The following is a 13,227-nucleotide window of genomic DNA, read 5'->3' on the forward strand; positions in this document are numbered from 1 at the left end:
CATGTGAATCATTAGCAAAGCTAGTCCAGTAGGATACAAAGTGGTTGACACCAAAATAATAAAAGCAGACACATGTCCTGTTTTAAACCGATGTTTTACCCTGATTTTACTAACAGAAGAACAGCCGTAAGAGAAATAAGTTACATCTACGCAATCTGAATCAGTGTCACTCACCAAACAATCACCTAAAACTAACAACCAACACGACCGGTTAAATACCAGGAATAGAAAAATTCAGCGCTATTGAGAGTAAGTCTGTTCATCACTTTAATTGTTTTGTAATAAAAGGTAGGAATAAATGCGTTTTTTGACGATGGAGAACCCTTGTATCGGGGGTCATGGGCGATATTTGCTCTGGCTGTCACCTTCAGAAGCATAGGAAAAATTCCCTAATGGGAAACAAAACAGGCAAACGGAGCCTACCGAAATGGACGTTTAAATGAGTTATTCACTATCCAGCAATCCGCACTAGAACCATTTTTTTTACCGAATTTGCTGGTTTTCAAAATTCCGAAGGCTTATTTGAAAGATACATTTTAGCGCTCATCTAGTAAGGCTCAACTCGATCATTTTTAAAGACTCATGTGTGGTTGCATGTGAAAATTAGGCTATGTTATGTTGAATGTGGACAACAAAAAAGCCTCAGTCAGCATAATATTAAGTTGTCACTCCAGCAAATTTCTGCTAGGTAATCAGTTTTTTTAAAACACGCCAATGAACACAGCTATCATATCGAAAAAATTTACCTGGTCGAACTGAGATATGGTTGTGTAGTGGATGGATTGTTCCTGTGGTATTGTTTGCCGGTGATCCCATCTAAAAGAGAACGTAAAAGAATAATCCGACTACTTCTGTTGAGTCCATTTTGCGGTTAGAGTAATACACTTCTCGACATCTGCTTAATCCGGTATTGCGTTACTCTGTAATATTCCTCAGGGTGGTTACCTGATCTACATCTGATTTTACTAGAGGATAAACAGAATTTGCAACTCAAATAATACCGGAACTACGCAGGTACCAAAACAGGTAATTGGGGTCATACGGATTTGTTTTCGCTTTTTTGCCATTTCCACTGAGGGCATTTAGTGAGTCCATCACACCAGACAAACTGAAGTTCAAAGTTTCAGGTGTAAGAACATAGAAAAGCGAGTGTCAAGTTAACTGTGTCAGATAATCATTCCAACCTGATTTTTGGTGCACATTATCATCCAGTTACAAAGCTCTGAATTGCTGTCCGATTCTGCATCTTTACAAGGCACTTCATAATTTGTGATCCAAAAGTTTTCAGATAAAGCGCCTCGGTCTCCTTTAAAAGATAACTAGGTAACTCCTCGTAAAGCCCTTGAGAGAACTAAGTGGGGGACCTAAAGATAACTCAAAGTACAACTGTTTGAGTTTTAGGACTAGGTTTGACGAATTCAGATTTCTGTTGGCACGCTTGGAAATTTTCATCGGCTCATTCATAGGATTTCACTAAGAGAGTGAATGAAAGCACAGAGATATTTAGGTATGAAAAGGCATAATTCTTTTTAAACGGCTTTCTCTCCTGAGCAAAAAAACCGGTTTTATTTCCCGTTTTATCAAGTCTATCCAGACCAAAGGCACGACAATGGTAAACTTCACCGTTTCGCTTTCGGTTTTCAGTTTTGTTATACAGACGATTGACACCACTTTCTTCGGGTTTTGGCAAAACCCAATACACACTACACTGAAAGAACGGACTTATGAAGGCAGCAACATTTAACTTGGCCATCCAGATTGCTTTTATTTCGCTATACCATCTGTTTTGCTCGGAGCAGGATAATGGCTCGCAATTATGTATCTACATTAAACAGGAACTTCCGTGCTAAACATCATCCTGATGTCATTAGAGACAAACATATCCGTAAGACATAAACATTATATGACGGCCTTATGACATTAACTCATCTAAGCAATTGGTGAGGAACACGCCAACACCAACTGCCACTTGACCTTTGTTTCATTACTACCCTGACATTTTATTATGCTGATATATGTGCTTTGCGCACTGATACTCTCGTTGGTTACACTAGTACCGTTGCAAAACAGTAACTTTTGCGATTTGGGGAAGATGCAAACATTTGGTTTAAGCTTAAGCCATGCACTGACCTCAAAAATCCGGAATTTATCGGACACACTTGATCAGTTAGACAGAGTTATAAATAAAAACCAGAAACATCTGCACAATGTTTCCGAAATCCATACACCAGGTGCCTTGAATTTTCAAGACATAACTCACGTGACTTCCAAATTAGAAGCTACTTCAGTTTATGAATGCCAGCAAGCGTGACCGAATACCGCGCTAGTTGTTTAGTCAAACTAACTAGTTCCAAAAGTGCCTGATTACGTATCCGAATGGAATGGGTGAAACAAAGCAAGGTTTCAGCGCAAAAGGCTTACCGACCATAACTAGTCGGTTATGATACGCTCTCAGTCTATATAGCGAACAAAGTGAAATTCATCAGAGATGCTGAAGAAAATCTATTTTGAAAAGACGAAGTGTACAAGATACAAACATTGGCAACCTCTGAGTCTTCGCGGTTTTGGTAAAGCAGGGAACTTGAAGGAACATCGTGGTTTACTGAATCACAACCCAGTAACTGTCCAATCTCAGGCTGTGAAGAAGCTGACACCTGAATAAGCCAAATGCATCATGAACAGCAGCCTACTCATTTAATGCACTTCTCTCTTCGAGATTCTTGCGGTTCATGTGGTAATTGAGTTACAATCTCGATTAGATCCTGGATACAGAGGCGAGATTTCATCCGTTAGACATTAGGTGAGTAAAATTTACACCAGCAAACATTTGTTGTGATGTGAAAGTGAAAGCCGAAGGGACAGAGGATTAACCTTGACGACTTCTTCAAATATTGCAAGGGGTATTTGGCATTCGATTTTGTGGACCATGGTCAGTACCGATGGCTGAAAAGCAACCAGCACTTCTGTGGGATTATAAAGCGGAGAAGATGCCTGATCGGTTAAGTGACTGAGATTATCACAACTTGTTTCCCTACTTCAAACAGAGATTAATTAGGCTGGAGACCTGCGATGGGACTCAACTTGCAAGTGGAAAGGACATTGTTGTATTTTCATAGGAAAGGAATTTCAACAGTAATTTACCTGGAAGAGTGGCCTGCGGTTCGAATAGATAGCAGCCTCTTTATGGCAAAAACAAACCACAGTTTTCAAAAGGGAATTCGACCCTGTCTTAAATTGATACCTATCGAGTTTGATATCTTTAGCTGTGTGGTAACTTTGGTAGTTTCAACGTATTGTTTCCTAGTACCATTCTTCGACCAAGTACGGAGTTCTGAAAATCCTTATGGGGCCGAAAATTGGACGCTTCGTTGTAAAACGAAAATGGAGTATCGCCTCCTTAAGAAATTTGATCAAGCTGCTCAAAATGGGGCCAACTTTTTTGCCAGGTTACTGACCGTTTCTCACGCTTGACCGGTTAGGTGCTTGCTATAACTGCTAGAGAGAAGATGTAAAGTTTGGAGAGATAGAATTTAACTGAAGCTTCTTACTCAAAAATTGTACTCCGGTCTAACCTACCACCGAGTAGTTCGTTCCCACATTTTGGACGGAGTTGTTCAAAAAGTGCTTTTTGTAAAGTAATACCTTATCTTGAAGAAAACTATGAAATACACGTGAAACCTGCCCGCAAGTTTTGTGCTCGTATATAAAACTCTCAAAACCATCTAACCAGCTTCAGTTCATGCATCGTCTTATCGACGGGGCCAGTAGGCAACACGATGTCCCTAGACCTTGACCGAATGTGGTATGACAGAACACCAAAAAACAACAATTGTTCTGGTTGGTGATCAGGTGGCTGTTGATCTGTTCGCCGAGATTGGCAATTGGCTTGCAAACGTTTCGTCACCATACAAGGAGACATCCTCAGTGCGCAGTTGGGTGGGTACTTCTTCCTTGCCTGAGTGCGTTTATATAGGGACGCAAACCACAACGCAAAAAAGGTCACAAGCGGACCAATAGATTCACCAAATTCGTTACACTTCAAGTAGCCAATCACGTCAGAAGATAACAGAGAGAATTCGAATGCTATATAAACGCGCTCACGCAAGTAAGAAGTACCCACCCAACTGCGCACTGACGGTGTCTCTTCGTATGGTGACGAAAAGTTTGCAAGCCAGTTGCCAAGCTCGGGGAACAGATCAACAGCCATCTGATCAACAACCGATAAACTCACCCGAGCTACCAATATTTCAACACATTACCAACAATAATTATACTTTGCGAACATGGTTTATTATCAGATACTCATTTGCACACAAATTCGGTGTCGACAAGTGGCTCAGCTGAATCCAGCTAAATCTCTCGTTCACGATGATAGGAGAGTCTTCAGTGTGTTGCGTCTGAACAACATGTTTGCCTGGATAACACCGCTTAACTTCTACAGAACCGTTCCGTAACGCTCAACTATCCAAAACGCCCAATAGGGACTGAGAAACTATGCTTGCTGAGCAACTGAATGACGATCCTAAAGCGCTTACTACCCTTGATTCGAACGGCAATACACAAAGTGCTGACGAACCTGCACAAAGTAAAACAATTTCGCTGGTCGCTGTTGTGTTTTGAAAGACAAAGCACATACACCGACGTATAAGAATGTGTTTAAAACTAGGATGAGATAGCAAAAGGTGAAGTACGAGCCAATATAAAAACTAAGATACATCTACAGTCTAGACGAATAGAAATAAATCGTTCCAGGAATATCATGAAATATAGTCCCTCTAACACTGGTTTTTGTTCAGCTTCGACCGAATTCGTAACAGAGTGTATATAAGCAGATCCCGGTAACTTTGAAATGTACGTTTAATGCACTTAACTTATGCAATACAGTGAACTATTACCTACTGCCTAATTAATCATCCGTAAGTCATCACCCGTTCAAGATAAATGGGGCCTCGTGGAAATGGAAGCTAATATATAGTTGGAATTAACTCACTCTACTAAATGTATCTGGCCAAATGATTTCAAATTTAGATCGCCATTTCCAAGGAATTAAAAAAGGTGTATAATCCCCAAAAATGTCTGATCTATTACCGGCCAGGACAACTTGGGGAAGACTTCCTACCCCTGCAATCCCTATTTACTGGTTGACTGTCACAATGAACGTACTGTGACTGAAACAATACTTACACGTTATTCACCTTCATACATTTCCTTAGAAACACGTTTGCATTGACCAATAGCCTAGCCCAGGGTAAACATTGCAACTATTTTATCTAGTGAAGTTGTTGGAAGTGAAGCAAATTTATCGAGTTAACTAAATGAAAAGTCAGAATTATTCGTATGGACCACCAATTCGAAAGGATACCATCCAGACAGATGAGAACTCCAGGTGTTTTCCAAGGTGTTCCTTCAAGTACGACACATCGTCTCATTCCTCATTGATTATAAGTGCTGGACTAAAAACAAATTTTCGTTGCCAGTGTGTGGATCGAGAAAGATTATCACAAACCTTCTAAACTTGTGTAAAGCAACCGTTCTAACCAGGAATCGTGTGATCAGCTAAGTATATAATCAAAGTTCTAAAGTCTTACTGGATATATAAGGAATCTACAGTTTTTATTAGCCTAATCATACAGTCCAATATAACCATTTCAATGAAAAACGATCCCTGTATCAGTACACTTTGTCGGCGACTTACCGTGGGATGGAATTTGGCCGGCACTCCACAATCAATGGTGGAGCCGGAAATCAAAGGCCATCTTCGCAGAGTGTCAACTGTTCGTGGTGGCATTTGGTAGGCACTGTTAGTCAAGCAGCTGGACTGATACGCCCCGTGCGTCTCGGTGCTTTTTTCCAAACTGGATTCAAAAGTTGTCTCAAGATTCCTCTGTTCGGTTCGGCATTCGTTGATGGAATCTTTGAGCTGCTCCTTCACTGATGAATCACTTGTCCCATCGGAGTGTTGAGGGTTACTGGGTGACTGTAAATCAGTGTAGCTCAGTGGATTACTCATTTTCCTTGCAGACCAGTCCGGTTCGCCAATTTCCGGATTGCTTTCTACAGAGAAAACATTCATACGGTACTTTGCGAGACAAAACGATGAGTACGAGAATGCATTACAGTAGTTTACCCAACTACTCTGAAATTGCTGACTCTTCACTACGTTTATCATGTTGTGAGTATTCGGCTAGTCTCTTTGGTGTTAGGGGAATCAGACCCCCCTTCTGTTTGAAAATATATCTGACCTTAAGCGCAAATGGTGCCCTAGGAACAAGGCAAGCACTCGGTTACGTAAAACGCTACGTAAAGTTACCAGTGGTATGAGAGTACCCAGTTTGCAGTTTGTATGTTGTGAAACCACATTATAGCCTTTCTCAACAACAACATCCTCTCCAGAATAAGCGACTTTCATCTGACCCATCATAATTACTCGGTCGCGGTTTTGGTAAATTTTATAAACTTCGATGCCCCAAGCATCCGTCCAGCTGAAACACGAGGTATTCTCTGTGGGGTAGATTCAGTTAAAGAACATCCTGAATGAATGATTAAGCCGATATTCATTTGAGTTACCCGCCACCATCAAATTCATTTTCCAGTGTATCTCGCCACCCGGTAATCAGTTTATTTGGCCCAGTCACTGCAAGTTCAATTCCTGTCTACTGAGCGTCAACTCCTGGTTATATTGGATAGTCTTCTTGTTTTTTTGCCTTTCAAGCTGGAACGGAAAGTGACCTAATCCAGGACCATCGTGAAACGCCGGAATGTAGTATGTCTCTTTCAATTTAGTAAAAATCCGGAGGTCTGTGAAATACGCGCTGCTAGTGATTCACACTAGTGAGGAAACAACGGTGCACTTCTTCTCGGGCCTTAAGCATGGAATCGCCCCACTTACGGGATAAAAAATCTTGGTAAAAAATTCCAAATCCCCTCACACCATTAACAGAAACAAAAGGTCCATTTATCGTTGTCGCCACAGGTTCAACTTACCATTCAGCAAATCTTTGACAAAAAAGCATGTAAAATCCAAATTGGTTCTGTCTTCTCTGAAAAATTTAAACTAAGTCCAGTACATTCTACCGGAGATATGATACAAATGAATTTTTCACCAGTTGCTTTAGGTTAAAGCCAACATGTTTGCTTCTGTTCAGCCAACTTTGTGACTGAACGAGACATTAGGTTTTCCCATGGCTTTAATCCGGCATATCTTTGTTCACTTTTTTAATGAATAGCTCTGTAGCCGTCGGAGTCTCAAACTCGACTTCCCCACAGAAAAAAAACAGTTGAAACGGTATTTCCGCTGTCACACAAAACACAATAGGTAGTTCACATTACCCCTGCTGGATGGACAGACACATCAGTGGTGGGAACCGGTAAAGCTGTTGAATAGTTCCTCCGGGGCCAGCTTTTCTTACAGGTCGACCAAATGTCACCCATTGTCAGAATGGTTGGGCTTATTTGCAGACAAAAAAACCGATGGTGCACTCGTGTTTGTGCATTTATTTCTGCGGCTAAGACGATGCCAAAAGGAACTTGGGAGTCAGAGCAACTGAATGGGCTTCTCACACAGCAACCAAGGGTTTCCTGACTAACGCTCTCCCATCACCATCACCACCACCGCCACAAGCATTGACAGTAACAGTAGCGTGCGCAGCCACCATTACCAATGCCTCCTATCCCACAATAGTCCGCAAGCTGTTGTGCGTCACTGTACATGAACCGACCGCATGAGTCACAACTGTGAATTGGTGGACTGCCGAATGTGGCCAAGCACAAGTTGTCACAAAGAGCGAAGCGTAACTAACAGCACGTTTGTGTGCTACCAGAATTCGACCAAAATCACTGGATTTATGAGCCAAAATCACTTTTTGACACACTGGATCTACTACATCTTGCCTTTAGCTTGCATCTTCCTGAATGTGGTTAAGAAACAAATAAAAGAACACAAAGTGCAAGTTCTCATCGAGTCGGTTCATATGCTAAGTGGAGGACGGTTAGACTGTGTCAAAGATTGTGAGAGATGACACGCCCCACAGAATGTCCTCGCATGTCAAAAGTAGCTCTCAGAACAGGTCGAGGGCGACTGTTGAAGAGCTTAGAAGAACATTTTATGCAATCAGCTACCTTATCTTTTTCCTTAACATCAGTCAAGAATTTGCCGCATACGGTGAGGAGCTGTTGGTCTGACATGAGTAAAGATTGTAAGCCACAGACGAATAGGATTTGGGATGCTCTGTATCAAGCAAAGATTGTCTTGAACCACTGCCGGATCCCATAGAATCTCAGTTAAACTTAGAATGAGTCAGTTACCGAACCCATGACTTGGGCCAAGACGTTTAAACCTGGAGGTAAGTGGTATCGTCGGTTTCCAACGATGAAATTTTTCTCCCATAAAAAATTAATTTTTCCTTAGGCAATGTAAAATGATATTAGTCCAAAAATGTTTCTTTGGACGCATACAAAACAGAGGGCTCTGATCCGGTAAATTCTCTACTCAGTACGCTAGATGACACCATATTGGGTTATGTGATAGGTGTTGTTCCGGGTTGTGTTAGGCTAGATCTTCAGTACAGATTATACGATGCCAATCAGGTATTAGCAACTAATTGGTAGAACACTCATTCCCTACCCCGAAGGTTGCTTGTCCAACATTCGTGCGCTCACTGTTGACAGATCACAATAAGTACGGATGGGCTGCATGGTGCTTCTTGACCTTTGGCACTGGTTGAGCTGAATTGTGGAATGAGAGTTAAAAATGTCAGCCTTTTTGTTAGCTTGGAGGTAAACAGACCTCCGTCACCAACATGGGGCTTCAACAAGGAGGACATAGTATTTCGATGCCGTTTTGAAATGCCCGTAAAACCTCAAACTAAGACCATGGAGAAAAGCCAAACTTTACGCCTGGTCTTAGGGTTTAGTCAGTCTTTTCTGGGAACCAAAATATCTCTCCTGCAGTTTTAACCAACTAGTTTCTCTGAGGAGTGACAATGACGAAGAAATTCTGTCATGATGAGTTGTCTCGCTGGTGTTAACTTTGATCATGGGGCTTACACTTGAGATAGCGCCATAAGACAAAACTTACTGGGTGCGAAAAAGTCAACCAAATGCTGACAAGCCTAAATTGGACGATCAATGAGCTCTAAAAAATGGTAATCGGGTCTCTGATGCAGCTACTGCAACTCTGATGTAAGACTAGGATTTTCTCTAACGAGAAGACATCTAATTCCCACGAAGTTTAGGCATCATCACTGTTTATTACCAAATGCCACTCACATCCATGGTCGTAATCACCAACGTCAGCAACAGGCCACAGAGGCGCAGTGGGTAGCAGCAATACTAACTGCCAAATGGTCGACACCGATAACAATGTTAAACTTTGGCACCCTACAGTTACCCGACCATGTCAGTCATTTGGAAAAAAGCTCCAAACTGAGAAGTAAACAAAGCAGGACACAGTGGGGCCTTGTTCTAGCCTGAAACAGACATCTGATGGTGGTTAACTATTTTGAATTTTCCATCATGCCCTATGGAATTTGAAAACATTTGAAGACGTTTAAAAGAGAAAAATATAGTCCGAAATTAGTGCCACCTTGACTGAAGGGAATGTCTGTCGTACCTTCTCTGTTTTCAGCCACTAACCGTGAGATGCGCAACGCTGATAGGTCACAACAAGGATTAAATGACTGTAAAGTGCATTCCAAAATGTTGTTGGATCAAATTTCCTAAAAAATTGATCCCTATCGCAACTATAAGCATAGCTTACAGTTAAAGAACATTTTTCCAACTAATTTCTTCGCTTATTATTTTATGTATTTCAACTGCCATTAGCACATATTAGATCACATAAAGTGGGATTCAACATGACTTAATAGTCTTCAGGAGGTTCTGATATCTCGGCTGACACGTCTTCTAATAGATAACAAATTCTTTGTCAAAAATTCGTGAAACATTGTACAGCTGGTTCATTTTTTGGAAATCACCAGAGTTATACTTCTCACGGAATTTTACAGATGTCGGAACGGGTGACCTGGTGGCTGGTAGCTGGACAAGGTATCATCAGTACTTGCCTGATTTGTGTCATCGTTCACAAGAAGAAAGATGAGCGTTTCACTCTCAGCGTTTGCACGTCTACTTTATGAATGATTTGCTGTAGGTAACTAAGAAGAACTCCCAATAAGTGAACAAAACAATAATCATCGCCGAGAAGTATCGCGGTTTTCGAAACCATAATTATCGACGGTATAAATACAGAGAAATTTTGTTTGAGGCTATGAATAACCCCCACACCAGCCGGCTGCAAAATGCTAACATCACTTCAGTTTTTTGGATTAGTATTGACAGCTTTAATCCTCAAAAAATAAACGTGTCTTGTTAGCTGGCGACTTTATCTTTCAGATCTGATCAGTCGTGTAATCATAACATGAATGATAGCCCAGTCCTCTTATCCGTTTAGGTCTAGCGGGATTTCGGGTTTTGATGGGAAGAACCTGATAAGCTAAGTTTTTGCATAATGATCAAAGTTGAGCACTTTCATTGCCTTGAGCCATGGGTCCGAAAAATTGAGAGCGGTTTCAGCTCACTGTGATGGAGGTAGGATCATCATTCACTGTTCGCTGAACTGAACAAATGTGAGCGCTAAATAAAGTGGACACTATTTGTGTTTCAGCACTTCTGTTCAGTAAGCTTTAGGTGAGATTATTTACAGCTTTGCACAACATCCATGCCCTAACTTAATCCAAGAAGCTCTCTGAGGATTTTTATCTAGCATCCTGCACCCAGCTGGCCATTTATTTTGAGCAGCTAGTAAGTTAGTTGTGAAGTTTTGGTCAAATTACTAAGTAGAGTAATGGTATGATTTCCATCCAGTCGTTCTGTGAGAGCAAAGTGGGTTAGAATAACCCTTCAGTAGTAAAGTACGTAAAATAGGCTTAGATCATTTCATTGCGGCAAAGTAGTGATGGGAGCCTATAGCATGATAGGGACTGGAAACCAGTAGTATGTACAGTACCCATCCTGCAGGAAACCATTCATCAGTCCAATCACGAAAAAACGCACTTTGTGCATGAGGCAAATTTTCTAACAAAGCTAACATTTTACGCTTTTAAAGGTCATCCTAGAAGAGCAGTGTAAACTTTAGGAATTGTGCTGGGCGGAAGAGCTACCAGTGTTCGACAAATACACTGATGTGTATACCGATTTGGTTTCCATGAAAGACTCTCCTTAATCCCAGCTAGAAAGCTTGTTTTTGCTATTTTTCAATTGAATATCCTTCATAAAGGTCATCACATATTTCAGTTGGTGTCACAGTACAGTCTGTAAATGGTGTACGTGCCAACAAGGTTGCTGAAAACTCTTTGACAGCCCAATAGAGGTTTCGCCTCCTTCGGGAGCATTGGAAGGATGCAGTTCCAAAATTTCCACCAAACTTATGTTTTATTAAGCCCAATTCTAGCCTGGCATAGGAAAGCTCTCTTCCTTGGCACGTTTTATAATTTGTGAAATTTCTCACAACCATTCTGGTTGGTTTATTTCAAGCAACTCATACATCATGGTCATCTTCCATATTGGATGAGAGTTTTGATTGAAAGTGCCCGCCCTTTCAATGACCCACACTCACTAATTTTTGGGAGTCTCTAAAGAAGTATGCTAGCAGATTAGTATGCTTAGCTTTTGATTATCATTCAACATAAATGTGATCCAGTCGCGTGTTAGTTCTCTACCCAGTGTTCCAAAGTACTGGCATCAGACAAGAAGAATGATTTATTTTTTGACAAAACATACTACTCTAAAACATTGGCAGGCACGACTCGTTTCACTTTCTCTGGAGCTCATCATGAAAGGCGCAGCCTTCGAGTTTTCGTCAAACGTATATCCTACTCGAACCCGAGATGCCCGGGGAACTAATTTAGTTTGATCAAAAAGTCTTCTCTGAATCCCAGCTGAATCCCATCCGTATAGTACTCTTCAACCAGATTGGTTGGCAATTAACTGTGTTTTGGAAATGGCGTATAATTCGGACTCAGGTAGAGCACAATTATGATGAAGTCTGCCTGAAGAAGGAAAAACCGGCAGTGCACAGTCAAAGACTTTTCAACAATCGTATGCTTGATGGGTTTTCGACAAGAAGACCTATTCCGATAGAACGAATATTGTATCAACTGAGGCATGAACTGAACATTCGGTTGAAGAGAAGCATTAATGGGGGAGTCAGCTGGATCAATTTGAGTCTTCAGTTAGAGCTGACTTATTCCACTGATGACGGTATTTCGCCAGATTGATGTACTTCCAGGAGGAGAAGTGCTTCAATTTAAAATAGAAAGAGAATCTACTTTAGGAATCCAAACATGATAAGTTGCTTTAGGCCTTGTATCAAGGTGTAATCTCATAAAGTGATGAAACATCGGGGTAAGTGATAGTAACGACACTCAGTGTCGTTCCTTTCCTATGATGATATGACTGATTAAACTTGATACAGCAGCTCATTCTCGTTGTGAATATATATATTTAAAATTAGGAAACTTTAGAGTGAGATCAACTTTTTGTCAAATATAATCAGAACGAGTTCTAAAATAGAGATTTTGGCATGCAGATACATTTTTGTTGTGGCATTTAAGTTGAAGGTCTTCCACTGTTGTTAGCTTCTTCCTATCTTCGATATTCCGGAAAGACTAAATGCAGGAATTCCTCAAGTGGGCAGCTGGTAGATCTTACACACTGGCGGTGTAGTTAGGTTCTATAGTGTTTTTACATCTTTTTTGGTCAAAAGCAAATCCAAATCGATGTTTTAACATTTCACCATTCACTGAAGCCTACTGAAAGCTCAAATTTCGGACCAAAGCCTTTTCAGTATACTGTCCTGGAGTAGTATGCTAGACAGTGGTTGTTTTTTGCCAAACTCTTCACATCCAATTGCCATAATAGGCCTATTTGGTCGTAGGTGGGAATAGCATGAAATAAGCTTTTCTTAAGTTGCACTATAAAGTCTGCTACTATACAACTTTTGTCGGCTTTATGACAAAAGATCACAACCAAATGCGGATCAGTGTAGAGGTCATACGACAAAATATTTTTGCCCCATTTTGTAGGTGGACCGTTTGTTTGCCCTCCATCAATAGGCATGTGAACTGATGTGCACGCACAGGCGGTTAAAGGCGAAATAAGTCACAAGTTTATATTTCGTTCAAGTAGATGTGTGCTTTTATTGAAGGTTTGCTGGTCNGTAGGTTTGATGTA

General features: G+C 41.0%; 1 protein-coding gene across 1 annotated transcript in view; it reads right to left on the reverse strand.

Annotated features, from left to right (window-relative positions):
- Window positions 1–701: 701 nt before the first annotated feature.
- T265_12464 (hypothetical protein) overlaps window positions 702–13,227 on the reverse strand; it is a gene marked incomplete at both ends in the record, with an annotated part of 41,967 nt that continues 29,441 nt past the window's right edge. Inside the window, 2 exons of the mRNA XM_009163880.1 lie at window positions 702–816; window positions 5,589–6,156. Coding sequence (XP_009162144.1) covers window positions 702–816; window positions 5,589–6,156 — 683 coding nt within the window. The remainder of the gene's footprint in view (window positions 817–5,588; window positions 6,157–13,227) is intronic.

Source organism: Opisthorchis viverrini, assembly GCF_000715545.1.
Source record: "Opisthorchis viverrini unplaced genomic scaffold opera_v5_1, whole genome shotgun sequence".
Classification (NCBI taxonomy): domain Eukaryota; kingdom Metazoa; phylum Platyhelminthes; class Trematoda; order Opisthorchiida; family Opisthorchiidae; genus Opisthorchis; species Opisthorchis viverrini.